This window comes from Lynx rufus, unplaced genomic scaffold, assembly GCF_022079265.1.
Source record: "Lynx rufus isolate CCGP_SWC_20201006 ecotype Redwood Valley unplaced genomic scaffold, mLynRuf1.p SCAF_2, whole genome shotgun sequence".
Lineage (NCBI taxonomy): Eukaryota > Metazoa > Chordata > Mammalia > Carnivora > Felidae > Lynx > Lynx rufus.
The window spans coordinates 198,214,828-198,236,874 of record NW_025814834.1 but is presented as its reverse complement, the minus strand read 5'-3'; the positions used below and the strand labels follow the sequence as shown (position 1 = coordinate 198,236,874).

Genomic DNA, 22,047 nt, shown 5'->3' with positions numbered 1-22,047 from the left:
CAGTTCTGTTTTTTGATAGGTTCTGTCTAGTAAGTAGGTATGGCACAGATGCAAAAATAAAGCTCTAGAATTGATGAGAGAATCAGGCACTGGAAGGTATGCTTCCAGCTGAGTGTCTAGCAAGTTCCAGTAAGAGTGCTCATCTTACGACTTTAGAGAAACTAATGATTTGCCCAGGCCACACAGGTAGTTAAAAGCAGAATCAGGACTAGAACTTCTGGCTTATAGCTGACATTTTGGGCTTTTTCCTATGGGGTTATGTAGTTTTAGGAAAAGGTCTTAATTCTCTTCTTTGGGGTCAAAGAGAGATCTGATCATATTACTTGTGTTGGTAAACATTAACATACCACAAGGAAGGAAAAACGGATAAATATTTCATGGCCCCGTGGAAAAGCAATCACAGTTCACTCTTGTCCCTCCTTCCTTTTTGCCACCATAGGCTTGGATAAAATTGAGTTTCTCCAGAGCCATGAGAACCAGGAGATCTACCAGAAGGCCTTCGACCTCATTGAGCACTACTTTGGTGTAGAAGATGATGACAGCAGCCTGGCCCCCCAAGTGGATGAGACACAACAGCAGTTCATCTTCCAGCAGCCTGAGGCCCCCATGGAGGGCTTCCAGCTATAATGTCTGCCTCCGGGGAGGGGAGGGGATGGGAAGCACCACCAACCAGCGGAAAAGCAGCCCTCTGGTGGGCGGGAAACCAGCCCCCCCATCATCAGCCACCATACACCTCTGCTGCCCTGGAAACTGTGCTCTTGACCTGCTCCGCCCCCTTCCCTGGAGGGAGCACCCTCTGGACAGACAGAACCATCTGAGGCTCACATTTGGGTTTTGTGACAAGAAGGGGACGTGTTGGGTTTTTCTTCCTTACACTATATTTTGGCTGCACATATGTCTTTAACCCAGGAGCCCCAGGGGTAGACAAAGGAGGACTGAGGTAATCAATTTTGCACCTTTTTTTAATTTTATTTTTTCTTTAGTGGTGACTTCCTTCCCTTTTATCTTCCTTCATCCTTCCCAGTTCTCTGCCCTGATCTGTGTAACTCTTATCTTGGGTACTTGAGCAGATGGAATGTTCCAGAGGTGGGGGGTGGGAGGGGAGGGGAGAAATCCAAAACAAAGTGTTCTTGCTCTGACAGAATATTAATCTTGTATGCTTGGATTGAGTTATTTAATTTTTTTTTTCTTTTGCACATTTTTCTTGTATTAAGATTGCTCTTTCCAAGAGCCATGAGTTCCTGGTTTTAGGAATCCCAGCTGCCAGCATGGTCTGGGACTAGAGGCTGAGGGGGAGGTCACCATGAGACAAAGGCCCCTTCCTCTCTCTAACCCCTTTCCAGACCTCTTTAGTTTGGGAGATCTCCTTCCCTCTCCAGGGGCAAGTCCACCAGTGGGAGGGGAGGGGAGGAGCACAGGCCTTCAGATGGGGCTTCCCATGTGTCGCTACTGATCCCATGTTTCCTACCCACCTTCCTATGGTGCGACCCAACTTCATTTGTTTACTTGAAAATTCCCCTCGGAGTTGAATGAACCTCTGAGGTAGCTGTATTTTCTCCTAAGCACGAGACAGGGGGCTGTGGGCCTTCCTCTCTCCTGAGGAGAAAGTCCTTGCTCTGGTGACCCATAAGTTGCAGAGGAGGCTGGAGTGAGAGCGTCATGTATTGGGATAGCCAGGGATCCCTGCCTTTGGCCTTTCTTCTTCCTCTTCCTCTTCCTCTTCCATAGTTGGATCATGTATATTTTACTTCCAAAGGAGAGAATGTCAAAAAGTTCTGTATTTTTTTATATTCTATATATTAGGTAGGTCAATCTTAATTGGTCTCAAGAGGAAGAACTGTCTGTAATTTCTAGAAGTAGGATACTGTGAGGAAGACCAAAAAGAGATGGGGAAGCTCCTTTGCTCAGGGAGCCTGAGCTTGGTCCTTTTCCTCTCTGCTTAGGTTCTGGGCCACCAACCTGGGACCAACCCTTAGCGCTGGAACCTTTACATAGCAGGTCAGCCTGGTCTGATTGTCCCAGTACCTGAAGGGAGCAAGGATGGCCCCAGGGCCCAGTGAAGTCTACCACTCTAGTCCTTACTGCTAAGCGTCCTGCTTATATTAGGAAACCCAAAAAGCAGTCTGCCTTCTCAGATTCAGTCTCAAAGGCCCTGTCCACATAAGTTATCACACATGGCTGCTTCTCCAGTTATCACAGAACTTAGCAGCCTCCGGACTTTTGTGAGAGTCACTGGTATCTTTCCTGTTTGGGAATTCTTGGACCTGGTTTGGGTCTTGCCCTTCCTGGTGACAGTTATAATCCTAATGCCTTTTCTCTTTGAGGAAAGCTAGAGTGATGCTTCAGTGGCTTGCCTGCGCTTTGGTGGATTACAGGATAGTAGAGCCCAGTTGTTGGGGAGAAGGATGGAGAAAGCTGCTGGCTAAGTGTAGACCAGCTGCGGAGCTGTGGGCACAGTCGGGTCCCTGCACCAAGCTGTAGTTCCCCTTCCCCAGAGACTGTGCCACTCTTGCTCCTGTTCCCACATATCCCCCCCGGCTCAGGTTAAACCTATACCCCTCTGCTTACAGATCTAAAGTTTAGGTGCTCACTGTCGGCCATTGGTCTTGAATTTGCCCTCTCCTTCTAGTGTTGAGATCCAACTCCAGAACCATTTTCTAAGGAAGGTGGTTTGGGGCTTGTGGTTGTCACTAAAAAGTCACACCAATGCTGTTACACTTTAGTGAGTCAGATGCTATTCTTCAGCTTAAGAATGACAACTACCAACCCACAAGTAGGCAAGGGGCAGGACCCTTGTCATTTAGCCAGCTGACTCCATCACAAAACTATTCTCCTACAGTTCAAAGAAAAGCCACCCGCCCCCCGCGCATGCCCCCCATCCTTATCCAAAGGGCAAAGCACTTTAGTAGGACCTATTTTATACATCTCAAGCAATAGTTGAGTCCCTGACATTGGGGCCAGATTTTTCTTGTGAGACATACACATCCTGCTTTTCCCAACTGCGCCTCTAAAATCTTACACTTTAGATATGGGGCCTGTACCAGATGGAAGATTCTCTTTTGATCTTCTGGCTGCTGCTTAAAGCCAGTTTTCTCCAAGGACTTCAAAGGTGAAGTCTCCCAGGGCACAACATGAGGACAGATTTCTCATCAGATAAAGTGGCCTCTAGGAGCTTTCCTTTGTTGGTGTCTTCCTCAGACCATATTTTCCCATTATTTCCCTCTAACCTACCCTTTCAGCCAGCAGGTAAGATTCTTCCAGCCCACAGGGGCAGTAATACTACCTTCTCTGTCTCCTCCTCTCCTTTGGCCCTCTTGGGAAGCAAAACATTATTTCTGTGGCCCAGCCTTGACAGCCACTCTTTGTGGGCAGCCCCCACTTGGACTCTAGACCCTGGCCTTGGTGAAGTCGAAGGCCACTTTTTGGTGGATTTCTGAATGGATGTTGTAGGGCTGAAGGGGCTCCCCAGCCTGTCGTAGGGAATAGCCTGAAAAGACATGTTTTTAGAATCTCCCTATGTTGGCACATGGCTGGTCTATCCATTTTAAGATCTCTGGTGGAGGTGGAGGTATCTAGGTGTGGATTAGAGGACAAGGAGCCGCCTTCTTAGCTCAAGTGTTCTAGTACTGTTTTGAACAGTGCCAGCTTTTCTTTATTGCCAGCCCCTCTGGTTATCCAACCCCCTATATCTTCTCTAGTACTAATAAAGTCTCTAATCTCAGAAACCTGCCTTCAGTTCTGAGCTATCCCCAGTGGCTAACTGCCTCACCTTGGTGTTGGCTACAGCCTTCCGGTAGAACCACATGGGTTCCACTTTCAGCTGGCCAGCCTAGTTACTTGGGGCATTGTGTACAAATGACCCTTCGGAGGAGCAGGCATTGATGACCTCAGCTTTCAGGAACCCTTGCTGTCTGCTCCCGCCCCCCCCCCCCCCTTACCTAGAACCCTTAGGCCTACTCCTACTCTTTGCCCTGGAAGCCACTTTCCCAGAGCCCTGTTTTTTGGAGCTAAACTGCACAGATTATAGCTGCTACTGTACTTGGTCAAGGAAGAGCAAAAGAAGGCTCTCAGGCACACTCTATTTCTCTCAAGCCACACCAGTTTAAAATGAAAACCGTCTTAGCAGAATGAACTGGATTTCCATTTTCTCATGTCTACTACCTGCCTTTCCTCTACATCGTAGAGTTACCCATTCTAGCAGACTAGAAGGGAAGGAGATGAACACCTAACAGTACTTACCCCTCTTCCCACAGTGTCCTTCTTTGGAGGCCTCAGCTCATTTGTTCTGGCCACATCTCCTCCCTGAGACTCATTCAGCTTGGTATCCATCATCTCTGACTCCTCAGTAGATTCATCTTGTGAGCTCAGATTCTGGAGTTTGAGTTGAAGGCAGGGAGCTGTAAGGAGAACTGGCTGGAGGCCTCAGGACTGTGTGTGCCTTTGTGCCTCCCTGGAAGAGGGAAGGGTGCAAGGCTTAGTGTGCTGAACCATAGGAAGTGTTCATAACCGGCAGCAACATCTTCCAGTTAGGACTATCCTAGAAGTGAGTGCGTGAGACTTGAGAATTTGCTCAGAGTAGGTTTCTTCCACAGCCGTTTAGGATTTCACATTGTAGACCAATCTTGTCCAGTATTTTTTGTTTTAACTTTTGAATTCTTTTGTTAAGCCAGCAAGCTGAGAATTTGGCCCTGCGGGGATCCATGTGGTAGACACTAGCTGCTCTTTGGCCAAGGCCTTCATAAATGATTCAGTCATCCCACTGTCTACCCCCTAGCCCCACCCCCACACTAAGACCACGATAAGGGAAGAATTTGAAGTCCATCATATCAATCAAGTCTGTGAATTAAAGCTGTTATTTTTCCTCGGAGATGGCATTTTGCATCAGGCCTGGGGTATGTGTAGAATCAAAACTAGGTGTGGGAGTCAGCATTAACTTTTGGGTTGGGCCCAGAGCACCCAGGAAAAGGTTTGTGTAGTGTGTTACAAAGGTCTCCAGTGGGTCTGGGCCTACCGTGCTACTTCTGGGCCAGCCTCAGTGCTGATGTTCACATTAGCACATACCTGAACGGCCAGACTTGCTCCCCTGTGTAGGTTAGATTTTCAGCCCTTGGGTTTGGGGAGAGAGAACTCTGCCATGCCTTGGGGGCAGTGAAGGAAGTCAAAGCTCAGATCCAGAGACTGGCTGGGAACCTCCGACTCAGGATGTCTTTAATGAGTCCACCTCTACAAGAACTCTCAGGCCCTGGAGCTAGGTACTGTCTCTTTTAGCCAGCTTCTGTGGGAACTATCTGACTGAACCACTGAAGAAGCATGGGGGGTGGGAAGGCGGTATGAGGTCCCAGCCACCCAAGACAGACTGGATGTCCTTCAAAAACAGCTTGGGTTCCCAGCTAAAGACCCTAGGAAGCTGAATCGAAACTTTTTCCTCACTGGTTTATTTTTTCCAAATTCATTTGCTTTTAGTTTTCCAAAAACTATAAACTCTGGCTGTTTTCCGTGTTCTCAGGGCCCCTGGGTAGACAGACAAAGCTTGATGATTTCAGAGCAGACATAGGCCAAGAAGCCGTGGCATTGAGTGTGCTGAGTCCAGACAAATGATATTTATATACACATCCAAATTTGAAGAGAAAATGTATTTCTTTAGGTTTCAAACACTGTACTAGATATAAAGCAAAAATAAAAACCTGTTGCAAAGTTCTAAATTGTCTTCTTTGGAATGATCCTAAACTGGAGTTTTTGGAAGTGAATGAGGAAAGGGTGTTTAAACTTAGGGCCTAACAATGGAATTAGGATTGCAGCAGCTTACTCCTGCTACAAAGAATTTTTTTAAATCTGCTTTATTGAGATATAATTGGCATACAGTAAATGGTACATATTTAAAATGTACAACTTGATAAGTTTTGACATATGCACCCATGAAACCATCACAATCAAGACAGTGAACATATCCCATCACTTCCAGAATTCTCCACAAGCTCCTGTGGAATTCCTCCCCACCCAACCCCCAGCAACCACTGCTGTGTGTTCTGTCACAATAGTTTGCATTTTCTAGAGTTTATAGGATTTTGACATTTTATCAGCCCCACTCATAGCCCTTTGAGCCCTACTCACATTTAGATCAGTTCCAGGACAGAGATTACAAACAAGCAGCCAAAAAGCTGATTCAACCCAAAAGGAGGATTTTAATGTTTATTAATGTTTAATGTTTATTTTGAGGGAGAGGGAGGGAAAGAATCCCAAGCAGGCTCCACACTCAGCACAGAGCCCGACGCGGGGCTCGATCCCATGAACCGCGACATTATGACCTGAGCCAAGATCAAAGAGACGCTTAACCGACTGAGCCATCCAGGGGCCCCCCTTGCTAACATTTTTTTTTTTTTTTTAAAGATCTATCTTGAAAAATAAGCTGGCACTACTGGGTCTGAGTTTCTGCTTGAAAACAATCTGCAAGAGCTCTATTTTACCACAATCTCCACCATTCCAGTCTCCTTGACTGACTGGCAGGTATTAATATTGCTATTTTCTTTTACAGCAAAGGAGAAAATAACTTTCAACCCATGTTTCTCAAATTTTCTTATTCCTTGCCTGCCTACTCATTACCCAGCTGGCCCCTGTAGGCCACTGTTGATCCTTCCGGCTACGTTATTCCACCCATCACCCCATGCATATGTTGTTCTTATGATACCTTTATCTCTGCCTAGAACACCCTCTTCCCATGGGAATCCATCAAGGCCTGATTTGTATGTTACCTCCTCAAGAGATTTCCAACATGTTTGTCTGGAAATAATCAGGGCCTTGGTTCTCAGAGACCTGGATTCCAAACCCTTCTGGCTTGAGTTCCACCTTCAGCCACACTGACTCAATGTTACCTGGTAAACAGCAGACTAAGGGATGGGGAAGAGCATTGCCCTGCAGTCTAACTGAGGAAAATACTGAACATCTTGAAGAGCCCCAAAACAATGCCCGATTTGCACAACTTCATTCTCAACCTCACTGCCCCAGACTGATGCTAGGCTGTAGGACTAGAATTTAACCAATAGTTCTTACAATGTTCATTGACTTGTAAGCAAATAATTTCAACATCCCATTACTATGCTGTTACAGAGCTCTATCCAGACCGAGGAGCTGTGACAGACTGCAGAGCACGGGGAAGGCTCTGAAGTGAAGTGGCCTTTGTGCTGGGCCTAAAAATACTGTTTTTGCCAGAAGGGCATTTTGAAAGCTGGAATAGCACCTGAAAAAACGGAAATCCTGGAAAGATTGAGAGTATACTGGAAGCAAAAAAGGCAGAGGGCATGGACAGAATTGGCTGGAAACAAAAGTCAAACCATTTAGGCATTAAATTCCAGGCACGTGGGTTGTTGGCTGTTTTTCTCTTATCTATAGGCAGCTGAAAAAAGAACTGATCTCACGTTTGGAGAAAGTTTGGGTTCTCCCCCGCTTTAGCCCAGTGCAACTGGGATTTTGTCTGTAGAGGGTGGGCCAGTCAAAGTAAAGGCTCAGGAATCTGCTGTGGCCAAACTGCTTGCAGAGGCCCCTCAGACCCTTCCAAAGAAGGACTAGGGCTAGTAATGGAGAAGGGATGGAAATAATTTCACAAATTACCTTGACTCATCCTCAGGGAAAGTGTGCCGTGGTTATTTCTCCTGGGTACGAATCAGGGTACTGAACAGTAGTTAAAATGGGTACTGGTGCCAGACTTCCTGCTTTTGAATCCCTGCCTGAACCACTCATTAATGATGTGACAAAGTTATCTTTTACCTTACTGTCCTCAGATGCAAATGGGAATAACAAATACTACTGTTCTTGATAAGTAGTTACGAGGATTAAGCTAGTAGACGGGAAAGCACACGGTAAGCTCTCAAAGAACTGCTATGGTTATGAAGAGTTTTCATTTGAATACAGAAAATGAGGCCCTGGGAGAGACTGTCTGGTCACAGCAAATTAGTGATGAAGTTAGGACTGGAACGCATGTCTCCAGATTCCCAGCCCAAAATTCCTTCTATCCCTTGTCCTCGGAGTTCCTCCTAGTCATAGATGTTCACAAAAGGGGAGTAAGGCTTGTCGGGGCTTGCAGGAGAGAACAGCCAGTAGCAGGGCTTTGGACTTCTGCATGACAGAAACGGGCTGGACTCGTGTATCCGTGTAGAATGACTAGCTCCTTTCAGACCTCCTGGGTATCCGGCTCCTACGACTAAAGTTCTTTCCATTGCATCTTGGGAGATGGGGGCGTCAGCCCCGGCGCCTGGCGGGACTTGTAGTCCTTTCCCTCCCCCGCCTTCCCAACTCCCCCACCTCAGAGGCCGCCGTCGCTTCATCTTTCCCAGCAAGCACCGCGAGAGTGCCGGCTATCGATTGGCTGTAGCGGGAGAAGGCGGCTGGGCCGGCAGCGTTTGCCCAGGGTTTCCGGTGCGAGGCCAGAGCGGGCGAAGCTGTCGGAACGTCGGCAGTGAGGTTCGTGTAGCGGTCTGGGGGAACGAGGCGACCAGAGGGTCTGTGGGCCTGAACGCTCTCGGCCAGTGGTGGGACTCACGCCGATTCCGCGGGAGGACTCAGGCCAGGCGGGGGACGGGGGGCGGGGGGGGGGGGGGGGGGGCAGGGCTGAGGCCTTTGCGCATGCGCTGGCGGGCGGTGCGCGCGGCTGGAGGGCGCGCGGGGCGTGGGTGGCTGCGCGCGCGGGGGGGCCCACGTGGGGCCTGGGGGCCGGGGGAGGGATGGGAATCGAGCGTCCCGCCACGTCAGTCTCCGGCCCTGAGCCTATCCCGCGCTGGGCCTGCAGTGAGGGGGTCGTGTAGTGCCGAGAAGCGGCTTTGATCGAGAAAGGAGGCCTCGCCTGCCCCGCTTCTGGAGCGGCGTTCTGCAAACCTGCCTGGGCGCGTCGAGCTTCCTTCACTGGCCAGAGGCAGAACCGTTGGCTCCCTCCCGTGAAGGCCGGCCGGCGTGTTCTAAGAAGCTCTGAGCACCCGGTACCGGGATCTCGGGTCTAGGCTGTGAAGACTATTGAAGTCTGGAGAATAGAGAGTGTGTTTGTTTCTATAGGATCCGCGCCCAGCCTAGCACCGCAGACCACAATGAAGAACCAAGACAAAAAGAATGGGGCTGCCAAGCAGTCGGGCAACACTTCCAATGCAAAAAGCAACCCGGGGCAAGCGGAAGCAGGACCAGAGGGAGCCCAGGGGCGGCCCAGCCAGTCGGCTCCTGCGACAGAAGCCGAAGGTTCTTCCAGCCAGGCTCCGGGGAAGACTGAGGGTGTGTGCCAGCTCTGCTTTCCAGCGGGCAGGGGGAGGAGTTTGTGGTGCGCCAGGGTAGCTTCTGGAGTCAGAGGCCTTGGCCGCTGTCTGTGCCACCCGCCCCCCCATCCCCAGATCCGTACAGCTTCCCGGAGTGGGGAGGGTGGGGGGGTGATAGCGCCTCCCACTGTATGCACTGGAACAGAACTCTTGAGAGAAGGCTCTGGCAGGATTAAATCAGGGGGCAGCCAAAGAAGACACCCAACCAGCCAACCCGGGTTAGAAACCCCTCATTCACCAGTGGGTAACTGCTCTTCATATTGGAGCCATTCCTGGAACTTTTTTAATAGCAAGAAATAATTCTTGCAGTGAGGAGAAGGGGATGTACTAGACGTTGAGCTCCAGCTGTGTGCCAGCGCTATGTGCTGGATGCTTTATTTCCTTGATTTGTTTGACACTCACAAAACACGTGGTTGGGCAATAGTAGGACATAGCTGTATCATTTTATAGGTAAGTAAACTGATGCTTAAAGAAGGTGGGCAACATGTAACCCAAACCAGTAAGTTTGGGCCTGGAAATTCCAACTGCTGGTGTAACCATCTTGTTTTTCATTTTGCCCCTTGTCCTGCCCTGCTGTAGGAGCACAAGCCAAAACTGCTCAGTCCGGGGCCCTCCGAGATGTCTCTGAGGAGCTGAGCCGCCAGCTGGAAGACATCCTGAGTACATATTGTGTAGACAACAATCAGGGGGGCCCAGGTGAGGATGGGGCACAAGGTGAGCCTGCTGAACCCGAAGATGCAGACAAGTCCCGGACCTATGCCTCGAGGAATGGGGAGCCTGAGCCAGAGACCCCAGTAGTCAATGGTGAGAAGGAGACCTCTAAAGGGGAGCCGGGCACAGATGAGATCCGAGCAAGTGACGAGGTCGGAGACCGAGATCACCGAAGGCCACAGGAGAAGAAGAAAGCCAAGGGTCTGGGTGAGCAGAGGGCAGCTCCTTGTGAGGCTGGTAAGGTGGGGAGTTTGGACCCAACATTCCCTGGGCTAACCTGCTCTGCCAGGATTCAGAGGAAACTACTTCCCAGAGCAGCAAGTTACATTAGTTTGATCTAAACTGGGGCTGTAGGCCGTAGTACAGAGAGGTGTGTGAGTTGTTCGTTGCATAGGGACTTCTGGCCTTGGAAGGAAGTAAGAACCAAAATCTAGCCTGCTTTCTCTGTCTTTGAGAAAATGGAGAGCAGGAGGCCCGAGTGGGCTCCTATGTCAGCCAGCACTGTCTCTGACCTGCACTGTGAACTTGGGCAAGACCTTTCTCCTTCTGGTCCTTAGTTTTCACTTGTCTACAATAAGATTTAGACTAGACCAGGGTTGAAAACTCAAATAAGCCAAGTTAGAGGGCCCCATGAAGACCAAGACATCGCCTACTTCATCCGAAGAGGTGATTGCCACTTGGTCCCAGTTTGTTGATAGCATGTAACATTACAAGCTAAGTACAGCCATGAAATTTCTCTGGAGTTTTAGCAATTGACAACTAATATGCTAGGAGGCAAACAAAACCCCTCTTTGGGTTGGATTTGGCCTGTGTACATGTGCTTTGCGGTGTCCGCACCGATCTTTTGGAGCCTCCCAAGGTTGACACTCCAGGAGCCTGATGCTGTGCTATGTACAGCGGCCTTCCAGGGAGACAGAAGGCAGACTCGACTCAGGCACAGTGAGGGGAAGTCATTGGAGGGTTGGGCGGCTAATGTGTGTTAAAGAATCAAAGTTAGGTGATATTATATCCGTGTCTTAGTCCCTGCTTCCCCACCTCCTGCCTGTCATCCTGATTGAAAGAAGGTTTTTTGTTTGTTTTTGTTGTTACTTACTCTTAGAGTCAAATATTGGAAGGTATATGTGTTTTAAAGTTCACTGTCTGGAAGGGGTGGGGGAGGGAAAAAATAAATAAAGTTCGCTATTTGACTGCCTCTGTTGAAGAGAGTTTTGTAGTTCTCAAAGAGACCTCTTCCTTTTTGCATCCTTCTTTCATGAGGGCCTTCCTTGCATTGAAACAGCAGCACGTAATTTGCAGATGGGACATTTTTTTTTCTCCTGTTGGTAGAGCAGGCAGCTTTTGTGCTCCCACCCCTGGTGTTCACCAGGGAGTCTTCACATATATTCAGTCATTCATTTATTAAGCATTTGTTGAGTATGTCCTCTGAGGTGGGCACCGGGGACGGTACCGGGCAGTACTGGGACCACAGCAATAGGCAGAATTGGGTTGGCAGCAAACCTCATAAAGCACACGGTCTGACGGGTCGGCAGCCAGTTCAACAAACAGAAGTGTAAAGTATGAGGAGAGAGGGCTGCGGAAGAGTGTGGGCCCAGGCCTGGGGAGACCCCCAGAGAAGGGGGTACATTTTTTTGCTCCCTGTGCTTTGCAGGGAAGGAGATCACGTTGCTGATGCAGACACTGAACACGCTGAGCACCCCAGAGGAGAAGCTGGCAGCTCTGTGCAAGAAGTATGCTGAACTGGTCAGTTCTCCCCCTTCTTGCACCCGCCCTGCCTTGGAAAGTCAGCAGGCCACCTGGCATGGGGTGGAGGGTGCAGGGGCAGGTGGGTGGCTTAATTGCTCTTCAACCTCTTTGAGTCTTTTCCCCATCTGTTAAGTGGGGAGTCAAGTCCCAGCCGGCCTCTTCCAGGCTGACTGTAAGAGGAGAAGCTTCACATTCCAGTGGTCGAGCCCTAGCTGCCTGGCCACCGTGCCAGACACCGTGTCAGCTCACCCCTGTGTGCTTCAGTGTACATCTCCCCAAAATATGGAAACGCACAGTGCCGTCGTCATCACACTTGACAAGACTAGCATTAATCGTGTGATGTTCTTTAGTACACAAATTTCCCCAGTTGTTTAAAATATCAGTTTGGTGACAGTCGGGCCAGAGGAGGTCTATTTAATACTTTGGGTCCTTAACTTTTTTTTCCTTTTACTCCAAAACAGTCTTCATCTTACTGCCCACTGTTTTCCCTATGACATTGATTTATTGCAGGTCACTTATTCTGTAGGGTATCTGACTTTCTCACTTGGTGGTAGCATTTAACTTGTCCCTTTACCTCCTGTAGATAAAATGGAAATCAGCTGTAGAAGCTTGATCCGATCTGAGTTCAGCTCTTTTGATCAGAACTCTTCATAAATGGTCCTCTGTAGAGAAACAGAGTGTGCTGCTCCCACTTTCAGTGATGGAAGATTGTCCACTGGGTTCAGGTGGGGCCAGCCAGGTTCCTCCCTTGACAGGTTTCCATCAGAATTTGAGTGAACGGATTCATCCACTGAGGGTCATTGCCTAACTACTTATTTTTAAATTCTTTCATTCCATTTACATTTATTACCTGGAATTCTATAGAGAAGTGGTCTCATTTGTAAAATGGGGAAAATCGCATCTGCCTACTGGGGTTATTATAACCACTAAATAAAGGACAAGGTATGAAAAAGATAGCACCCCTTCAGAATGAGCCAGCTAGGGAACGATTGATGAAGCCAGAGAGGAGGAGCTGAGTCACTAGGGTGATGTTCTCAAGTAGACGAGGAGGTAAGGGCCAGAGCATGAGGAGAGGGTCGGCTGTGGTGGGAAGCACGCCTGGGGCCCGGTGACTGGAGGAGAGAGCAGGTGGAGGTGGATGGGCAGGGGTGTAGCTTGTGCCACCCCCTCTGGTTGCTTCTGTTCCCAGGGAGATGGGATCTCCCTGCTGGGGCTGAGGAGAGGTGAAAAGGAGGAGGAGATAGTTGTCTGGGGGCACCTGGGTGGCTCAGTCTGTTAAGCGTCTGGCTTTGGCTCAGGTCACGATCTCACAGTGGGTGGGTTCAGGCCCCACATCTATGCTGACAGCTTGGAGCCTGGAGCCTGCTTCGGATTCTGTGTCTCCCTCTCTGTCTCTGCTCCTCCTCTGCTTGTGCTCTGTCTCTCAAAAATAAATACTAAAAAAAGAAAAGAAGTAGTTGTCTGGAAGAGGAGTATGAGTGACAGGAGGGATGTAGTTGGGCTGCGAGGCAGACGAGGGTCTTCCCCAGAGGGGTGGTCACAAATTTAAAGTGCAATTCTTCAGGCAGGGCTGGTTCAGTGCCAGTGCAGAGGACTCAGAAGGTTGATATATCAGGGTTGGGGTTTATCAGGAAAAGGGGGCAAGAGAGTTGAGGATGTAAGAAATCTAAGCCAGGTGAGAAGGTCGGTGGTCACTTAAAGGAGGGTTTGGGACCCCTGTGTGGCTCAGTCGGTTAAGCATTGATTTTGGCTCAGGTCATGATCCCAGGGTTGTTGGATTGAGCCCTGTGTCAGGCTGAGTGTGGAGCCTGATTAAAATTCTCTCCCTCCCTCCCTCTCTCTCTGCCTCTCTCCTGCTCACACATGCATGCACACACACTCTTTCTCTCTCTCAAAATACACTTTTATTATACATGTTTTACATATAAAATAAAGAAGGGTTCAAGGAAAGTGAAAGGATGGTTGGGTCATTGAGTTGGAGGTCCAGCATGGTAGAATTTCTGGGTCCACAGATATTGGAATGAGCTAGAATGATAGGTTATAGTTGGTCCTGCCCTGGGATGAGATAAGGGAGGTGCATGTGCTTCTGGGTAATGACAAAGTCTAGACCTGACTGTCCAGGACAGTAAGCACTGGCCAATTGAAGTACGCCTCGTCTGAGTTTGGATGTGTTGTAAGTGTTGTAAGATACACATCAGATTTGAAACACCTGAGGAAAGGGGAAGAATTAAATATCTCCAGTGTTTTGCGTTGATCTCGGGTTGAAATTAAAATATTCAGGTATTAGATTAAGTAAATATTTTACTAATGTTAATTTCATCTACTTTTTACCTTTTTAATTTTTTTTTTTTTAACATTTATTCATTTTTGGGAGCGAGAGAGAGAGAGAGACACAGTGTGAGCAGGAGAGGGGCAGAGAGAGAGAGGGACACAGACTGAAACAGGCTCCAGGCTCCGAGCTGTCAGCAAAGAGCCCAACACGGGGCTCAAACTCATGAACCATGAGATCATGGCCTGAACCAAAGTTGGACACTTAACCGATTGAGCCACCCAGGCGCCCCTACTTTTTACCTTTTTATTGTAGCCACTAGAAAAACTGTAATTACATAACTGAGTCACACTGTAGCTGCGTTGAATAGGCTCATGGGAGGGAAGCTGATCTGCGGAGAGGACAGGGTCTGAGGACGAAGTTAAGGTCTGTCCATAATGTAAGACCAAAATGATAACAGCAATCGTGGTGAGAGAAGTGGTGCTAAGTCTCGGGGTAGCAAGAGGGAGTGATGGGTCTAGTGAGTACAAGGAGGGGGTGGCAGGAGATCTCGTCTGAGGGCATGAGTGTCCCAAGAGTTGAGGGAGTGTAATGGCCTGAGAGTCTTGAGAGCTGTTTCTTGAGTCAGAGCAGTCACAGAAACTGGGATCTGCACCCCTGCTTGTCCTGGGCACTTGTCTCTGTGTCCTCGAGATGGGGCCTCTGGGTTTATCGAAGTGTGTAAAGCTCCCGGACCACGTCCAGCTGGAGCGGTTACAGCCAGGGTCGGGAGATGGGGTTGGGGAGGGGCCCTTGGGAAGAGTCCCACGGGGCACTTACTTGCCCTCCCTGCCCCCAGCTGGAGGAGCATCGGAACTCCCAGAAGCAGATGAAGCTGCTACAGAAGAAGCAGAGCCAGCTGGTGCAGGAGAAGGACCACCTACGTGGGGAGCACAGCAAGGCCGTGCTGGCCCGCAGCAAGCTGGAGAGCCTGTGCCGCGAGCTGCAGCGCCACAACCGCTCCCTCAAGGTGGGCACTCCCCCCACAGCTCCTCTCTGATGGGCTTTGCCCTCAGCAAGTAGCGCGGGCTTGGAGCAGAGAACTAGATGTCCCCAGCGGCGCCCTACCTTAGAGCATCTAGTCACCACTTGACCTGGACTAGTATCCCGTAAGGTGAGGGCCGAGGTGCTGAGGGAGCCCAGGACGCAGGGCTTCAGCACCGCTCCGTTCCTTAGCAGTTGGCAGGGAGGCCGGGGCCCTGCGCTGCCGGGTGGCTCCTCTTGCAGATTCCAGCAGTCCCGGATGCTGGCTCTTTTCTCCCGGTTCTGCCTCTCCTAGGAGGAGGTTCATGTGGTCACAGCCTAGTCACTGCTGTGACCTCTGGAGGCGGTTTTATGTGTATCCTTTATTCCTCACAGATTTGGGTTGGCAAATATGTGGTAGTTTGCAACTTGTTTTGCTCATTTTTAGTTTGTCTTTGAAAACATTTCAACTTTAACATAAACTTGATGTGAGAGATTCAGAGGTGACAAAAGTATAACAAAGGTGACGGTTGCCCACCCTCCTCAACCCCAGTGTCCCGCAGAAAGTGCTGGGAAGTAACTACTTACATGTAAGTTTACGTACAGACTTTAGACTTTCCTGAACACGTATGTAGTCTTATATACAATTTTCTAAATGAAATAGCTATACTTCTATTGTTTCATACTCTGTTTCGTTTTGTCACTTTGCATAACGAATGCCTCTCTTTCCTTATCAATTTAGGAGTAACTCATTTTTAACAGCACTGTTGTATGGATATACTGTATTTCATCAGTGCCTTAGTTAAGGAATCGCTGGGGTTTTTTCTAATTTTTCACTATTAACGTTAGTAGAGCAAAGTGAAAATTCTTGGTACATATATCCCTGGCTAATTATATAGAATTTATCCATAGGATAAGTCTCAGAAGTGAAATGTCTGGGTCAAAGAGCATGCACGTTGGAAACGTTAATGGTTTAGCCAGATGGCCTTCCTGCCAATATGTCTGCGTGCCTGATTCTGCACAGTCTAGCCAACCCTGGGATTACTGCATTTGAGTTGGTTGGGGGTGGGGAGGGGAGAGATGAAAGCACAAAAATTAAGACTTCTTAACCTGAGGTGTGGAAGAAAGGGCTTCGGGAGATCTAGGCTGCTTTAGAATGGCAGTTACATGTATGCCTGCGTTTTTCTAGGAAGACAATCTCTCACTTGATGTCACCTGATAGACGGGTTCGTTAGGAGCCCTTTTTGCATGACTTCTTGGAACCTGGCTGCTCCTGACTTGGAGAGCAGGGGGGGTTGTTGGTACAGACCATTGCTGGCTGGGGAGCAGCGGGTGATGAAGCTGGGGCTGACTTCTCTGCCCAGGAAGAAGGTGTGCAGCGGGCCCGGGAAGAAGAGGAGAAACGCAAGGAGGTGACCTCACACTTCCAGGTGACACTCAATGACATTCAGCTGCAGATGGAGCAGCACAATGAGCGCAATTCCAAGCTCCGCCAGGAGAACATGGAGCTGGCCGAGAGGCTCAAGAAGCTGATCGAGCAGTATGAACTGCGGGAGGAGGTGAGGTGTCCCTCACAGCCATCACCCGTCTCCCAGCCACCTCTCCTTCACTGTCCAAAAAGTATATAAAATCCCCACGTTCCTTTTTGTCAGTTGCTTTGACCTCTGAAGTAGTACTTGAGTCCATCACCTTCTCTCCGTTCTTACCCTCTCACCTGGTCCCGGCTCCCAGGGCTCCTCCAGCAGTTAGGACTGCCACTCCTTGAAACGTGCACATCTAATCTTTGTAGGTGGGGCAGGTCTTTGCCAACTGAGCTAAGCCGTTGTGTTGGTGGAGGTGTCGTTTCTGTCCTTTCTTCCCATCTACAAGGGAGTCGGGCCCCAAAAGGGAGGGTTGTTAGCCCAGCGGAGTGAACTCTTGGGGCTGGAGGTTTGAGGGTATTCATTTCTTGGCTTCCTGGGAGCCGATTTCATCCCTGTGCACACCCAGGACTGACTGGAGAGAAACAAGGTGAGGTTGGGAAGTAGGTCTTCTGGGGATCTGGGGCCCACGTGCTATGGTAGATGTGGGAGTCAGAGCGAGATGGGAGGATGGGCAGGAGACCCTTGCCTCTGCAGCCGCCAGGCCTCCCTGAGAAAGGGCGCCGCTGACAGGTGGCCCTCCCACCGTGCTTTCCTGCAGCACATCGACAAAGTCTTCAAACACAAGGACCTGCAGCAGCAGCTGGTGGACGCCAAGCTCCAGCAGGCCCAGGAGATGCTGAAGGAGGCCGAGGAGAGGCACCAGCGGGAGAAGGATTTTGTGAGGCTCGGGCCCCGGGGGTGGAGGGTCTGGGATGAGGTGGGTTGGGTTCCAGCTCAGCTCATAGTTAAGCTGGTAAGGGAGAGGCTGCCGCCTGGCCAGACCAGGACACTTTTCCCTCAGATAGCAGTCTGAGAGCAGGAAGCCTCGGCGGGCTCTGGGGCATGTGGCTTAAAAAGGCCAAACAGCCCCTAGGGGTTTCTGACAGGATCCGGGGTCCTGTCTTGGAAACAGCTCCTCAAAGAGGCAGTGGAATCCCAGAGGATGTGTGAGCTGATGAAGCAGCAGGAGACCCACCTGAAGCAGCAGGTGAGACCGTGTGTGTCCTGACCCTGTGCATCTGAGGCCCCTCGCTGGGATCCATCCTGGGGGAGGGAAATAGGACCCTCGTTCTAGGACCACTTTGACTGCTGTGTGACCTTGCTGAGCCTTTGTTCCCTCTGGACCCGCCAGGCACCTGTGGTGGTGACCAGGTGGCTAGGTGAGCTTGAAGGACCTCGTTCCTAGTTGGAAGCGTGTGCTACTTTTGAGGAGGCAGCGATGCGATGGTTGTTTTTAACTACATAAGTTGTACTTAATTTCCGAAGGAAAGTTTGAAAACAAACATAAAGGCAAAATGTAAGGCAGCATAAATCCTGCTTTCCAGGCTTAGCATCTTGGATTCTGTCCTTCCAAATACACAGTTTTTTGCTTTAAAGAAAAAGGGTACCTCAATAGAATTGTCAGGTCAGAGGTCCAAGTGTGGATCTGACCGTGTTAACCAGAAGTGCCCCCCGGAGAAGCCTAATCTTTGGACTTCTTTTTCATCCAGCTTGCCCTGTACACAGAGAAGTTTGAAGAGTTCCAGAACACTCTTTCCAAAAGCAGTGAGGTGTTCACCACATTCAAGCAGGAGATGGAAAAGGTAACAGTGTCCAGACTACATATGGCTCCAGGGCACAAGTTGCTTCATTCAGAATTGAGCACTGGGCCTATCGTCAGGAAGCCCCAGCCCCTGGGGTGCTTTGTGTGGGGAGCTGTTTACAGTAACAGTGTGATTGTCAGCAAAGGTGAGCTATAAGGAGGCATCAGAACCTTTCCACTCCCTCAAGCATCACTGATATGTGCATCCTTCAGGTTGTCCGAGGGGAAGGGGCAGCCTTGTCATTTTCTGTTATTGGTGGTGGCACTTGAGATGTCCTGGTGTGGCACCAAAGGCACCGACTCTGCCCTGTAATGCCTTGCTCCCTCAGGACTGTTCCCCCACCTTGGAGACACAGATGTGTAGACAGTCTGGCCCCTGACCATTTCCTTCTGTCTGCCCCATAACCCAGATGACTAAGAAGATCAAGAAGCTGGAGAAAGAAACCACCATGTATCGGTCCCGGTGGGAGAGCAGCAACAAGGCCCTGCTTGAGATGGCTGAGGAGGTGGGCTGCGTGTGCTCTGCCGCTGGGGGGAGGCGGGTGCAGTTTTTGAGTGTTGGGCCCTTTCCTCTACTTTGACCAGTAAGTCCTGCAGCTGGCACGAGGTGAAGCTGGGACTCACGTGTCCATCTGTCCAAGTCCAAAGGCACTGCCAGCTGTTTCCCTGTGGGAGATGGTGAGCCCAGTAGCAGGTCTGCAGTAGAAGCAAAGAGAACAAATGGAAGAAAGAAACACAGGAACGGAAAAACTAAGGGCTACAATGATGGACACAGTTTATGTGCAGAGTAGTTCAGCTACTTTGATTTTGTGGATTGAGATGTAGGAGAAGGGAACTAACTGCTGGCGTAGCTACGTATGCCAGACCCTCCTGAATGATTTAGATAATGCCTGTTCATCGAATCTTCTCAAGATCTGTGAGGTTGGTGTTAGTAGTCCATTTTAACAGATAAGGGAGTAGGCTCAAAAGCCAAGTCTTAACTTTGCCAAGGTCATCTGGTGGATAAATGGAGAAACACACTGTCATGCCCCCTCTCTGCACCTCACTGCCCCCAACCTACAGCCATGTCTTGGCATCACACCAGGGCTGTTTTCCTAGGAAGGGACCAGCTTTTGACTCTGGTCTGCTCCCAGCATCATTCAAGTGTGGATGTTTTCTACCAAGAGGTACTGTTGCATGGGGGCTTGATGGCATGGCACTAAAGGCTCCATTTCTCCCCCTAGAAAACACTCCGGGACAAGGAGCTGGAGGGCCTGCAGGTAAAAATCCAGAGGCTGGAGAAGCTGTGCCGGGCGCTGCAGACAGAACGCAATGACCTGAACAAAAGGGTACAGGACCTGAGTGCTGGTGGCCAGGGCTCCCTCACTGATGGTGGCCCTGAGCAAAGGCCAGAGGCTTCAGCTGCCTCCAAGGAGCACGGTGGTGAAGGGCCTGGGGCTCAGTCACCTAGCTCCCCAAGGGCCACAGAAGCTCCTTGCTGCCCTGGAGCACCAAGCACAGAAACACTTGGCCAAGCAGGGCGCCAGGAGCCCACCTCCACCACCGCCTAGGGAGCCTGGCACGGGGGGCATGCTGGGAAGGGAGCAAGCCGCCCATCCAGGCCTGGCCCATGCAAGGCTCCCGCCGCCAAGCAGTCCAGTGCTGAGGCCCAGGGTGCTCTGACCTGGCTGGCATCTGACACTTCGCAGTTTTGGATTTTGTGGGTCAGTTTTACATACATACGGCATATGTGCAAGGCCTCCTACATTTCTATCTGTAAGTGTAAAGTGGGCTTGCACTGGAGGTGGGGGTGTGTACAGGTGAAGTCACTGGCTCTTCTAGGAGCTCGAGAGTCTTAAAAAAGAGCTGTCATCTGTAGCTGCTGTCACAGTGAGCTGGCAGGACAAGTGACTTGAGCATTCCCCTGCCTGATTTGAGGCTTAGACCCCTCCCTAGACCTGCCCTTCAGGGCTCGTGACAAGTGACACACTCAGGCCTTGACCGTGTTTCCCTTGTTAGCAGGGCTTGGGCAGTCCTGGCTCTCCTAGCTCCCCTGGAAGTTCCTTTGCTTCTCAACCTGGAGAAGGGGTCCCCGGGCAGAGCCCTGGCAGGGCCCGCACAGCCAGGGATCCAGCTGCTGTCCTGCCTCAGACGGGGGACCAGGGGAAAGTTGCTGTGGGCTGGTACACTGTTAGGGAGCCCCCGGGCACCGCTTCCCCTGCCCTCAGGTGGTGCCAGGACCAGGCCAGTGATGCTTCTCAGTAGCCTTATCATTCACAGGTGCCTCTCTAGCCTGCACAAATGATTGACAAGAGATCACCCAAAGGATGCTTTCTGAAGGTTTTTGTTTTTTGTTTTTTTGTTTTGCACATGACCGTGTGTGTGTTGATCTGAGGGAGGAGGAGGGGTCCTGGAGCAGTTGGGTCTCCAGTGCCACCACCCTCACCATCCGACCTGGTACCTTTGCCACGTTGGTGCTGAGGTTTCCTGTTTGGTGAAACCAGATTGTTTGTGGTAGGAGAAAGGAAAGGGCATCTAATGGTTTTGCCACAAGCTTGCCTTTGTGTTTCAATCCTGGGAGGCCACCGCTGATTCCCATCACTACTGTCTCCATGCGGAAGTTGCTGGGCCCCGTGCCCAACTGTCCCTTTGGCTTTTATGAATCTGTTTCTGCTTCTAACCCCATCCCTAATGTGCAATCCTTGAGATTTGCCCTGGTTCCATTGCCCAAGGAATAAGAGCTGAAGTATGTCCTCCTTGACATTCCACCTCCCAGCTCTTGTCTGATAGCTAAGGGATAGAGTGAGACTTGACAGCTGAGCCTCAGAAATCCACAGGTGGCTGCAAATATTTGTGTCTGGTCCCTGCCCCCCAAACTTGCTACCCTAGACTGAAAGTTCTGCTGGTTGCACACTTGCCAGGGCACTAGCCAGTCTGTGCAGAGCAATTTTCTGGAACAACAGAATGAGTCTCAGACCCAGAGGCTGGGCTCTGCTGGGCTTGAGGTTCTAGATCCCACCTCTAGCCAGGCCTTGGCTTCGGTGCAGTTGAGGGAGGCACAGGGTCATAGAGCTTTTCTTGCTGGATTTCCTTAAAGCTGGTTCATTATCCTTCAGGTCCCTTCATCTTGCACGACCAGCTCACTCTCCACACCTTTTACTTCAGTCCATCACATAAATAGGTTCATGAAGAGTGTTAAGTACTCCTGAATCATGTTATGACCTAGAACAGAGATGGCAAATGGATGGCACACCATTGTCCCTCTGCCCCCCATGGCAGATCCCACTAATTGGCCTAGAGTGTTTTCCACTAACCTCTGGTATATCCTCATTAACCAAGATTCCCCCAGCAGCCAGTAGAAGTGTTGAGACTTACTTGCCTGAGACTTCCCTGGCTGAGCTTCTTCCCTCCTGTGGAGAAATGTTCCTGAGATCTTTCCCTCTGAAATTCCTGTGTCTGGAATGGTCCCTGGATATGCCTTTTCCTGCCCCAATAAGGCCTTCTTCCAGCAATGCCTGTGTCAGGCTGAGACACACAAGAACTGCCAACCCCATACAGGGTTTGCTGGGTTCTGGAAGCACAGGGAAGAGGCAGAAGCTTCTGCCTGCCTGCTTTAAATAGCAGGAGGCCTGCAGTAGCCCATGTGATTGCCTCCCTTGCTTCAGCTACCTCGTAGAGCCTATGGGGTTGGGGGTGGGGGGGGGTGGGGGGAGCTGTTGGAGCCCAGTGTGGTGGTGGGGAATCATGACTGTGCAGCACAGCAGCCCTCTGAGACCCAGTCTAACTACTGTGGGGCTACGGTGAGCTACGGTATGGCCCCAGCTGGTCTTCCCAGGTCCAGAATCTAGG

At 50.3% G+C, this 22,047-nt stretch overlaps 2 protein-coding genes across 3 annotated transcripts in view; both read left to right on the top strand.

Annotated features, from left to right (window-relative positions):
• The window catches only part of KPNA6 (karyopherin subunit alpha 6), a 66,581-nt gene extending 60,884 nt beyond the window's left edge, over positions 1-5,697 (top strand). Inside the window, exon 14 of the mRNA XM_047082982.1 lies at positions 440-5,697. Coding sequence (XP_046938938.1) covers positions 440-627 — 188 coding nt within the window. The 3' untranslated portion in view covers positions 628-5,697. The remainder of the gene's footprint in view (positions 1-439) is intronic.
• Positions 5,698-8,360: 2,663 nt separating this feature from the next.
• On the top strand, positions 8,361-20,151 carry TXLNA (taxilin alpha). Of its 2 annotated transcripts, XM_047083784.1 has the most exons (11): positions 8,361-8,454; positions 9,040-9,249; positions 9,870-10,208; positions 11,650-11,741; positions 14,852-15,022; positions 16,380-16,574; positions 17,197-17,316; positions 17,551-17,625; positions 18,128-18,220; positions 18,630-18,725; positions 19,443-20,151. In XM_047083784.1, the coding sequence occupies exons 2-11, from the start codon at positions 9,072-9,074 to the stop codon at positions 19,767-19,769; spliced, it is 1,686 nt and encodes a 561-aa protein (XP_046939740.1). In that variant the 5' UTR covers positions 8,361-8,454; positions 9,040-9,071; the 3' UTR covers positions 19,770-20,151. The 2 variants fall into 2 exon arrangements, with proteins under 2 accessions (XP_046939740.1, XP_046939741.1); XM_047083785.1 differs by lacking the exon at positions 8,361-8,454 and having other exon boundaries at positions 8,737-9,249.
• The last annotated feature ends 1,896 nt before the right edge of the window (positions 20,152-22,047 follow it).

Bases quoted from the DNA above. Each gene is read 5' to 3' on its own strand.
- TXLNA (XM_047083784.1), top strand. From the start codon at position 9,072: ATGAAGAACCAAGACAAAAAGAATGGGGCTGCCAAGCAGTCGGGCAAC. The intron at 16,575-17,196 runs GTGAGGTGTCCC...GCTTTCCTGCAG, and splicing joins AGTATGAACTGCGGGAGGAG to CACATCGACAAAGTCTTCAA. The intron at 18,221-18,629 runs GTAACAGTGTCC...CCCATAACCCAG, and splicing joins TCAAGCAGGAGATGGAAAAG to ATGACTAAGAAGATCAAGAA.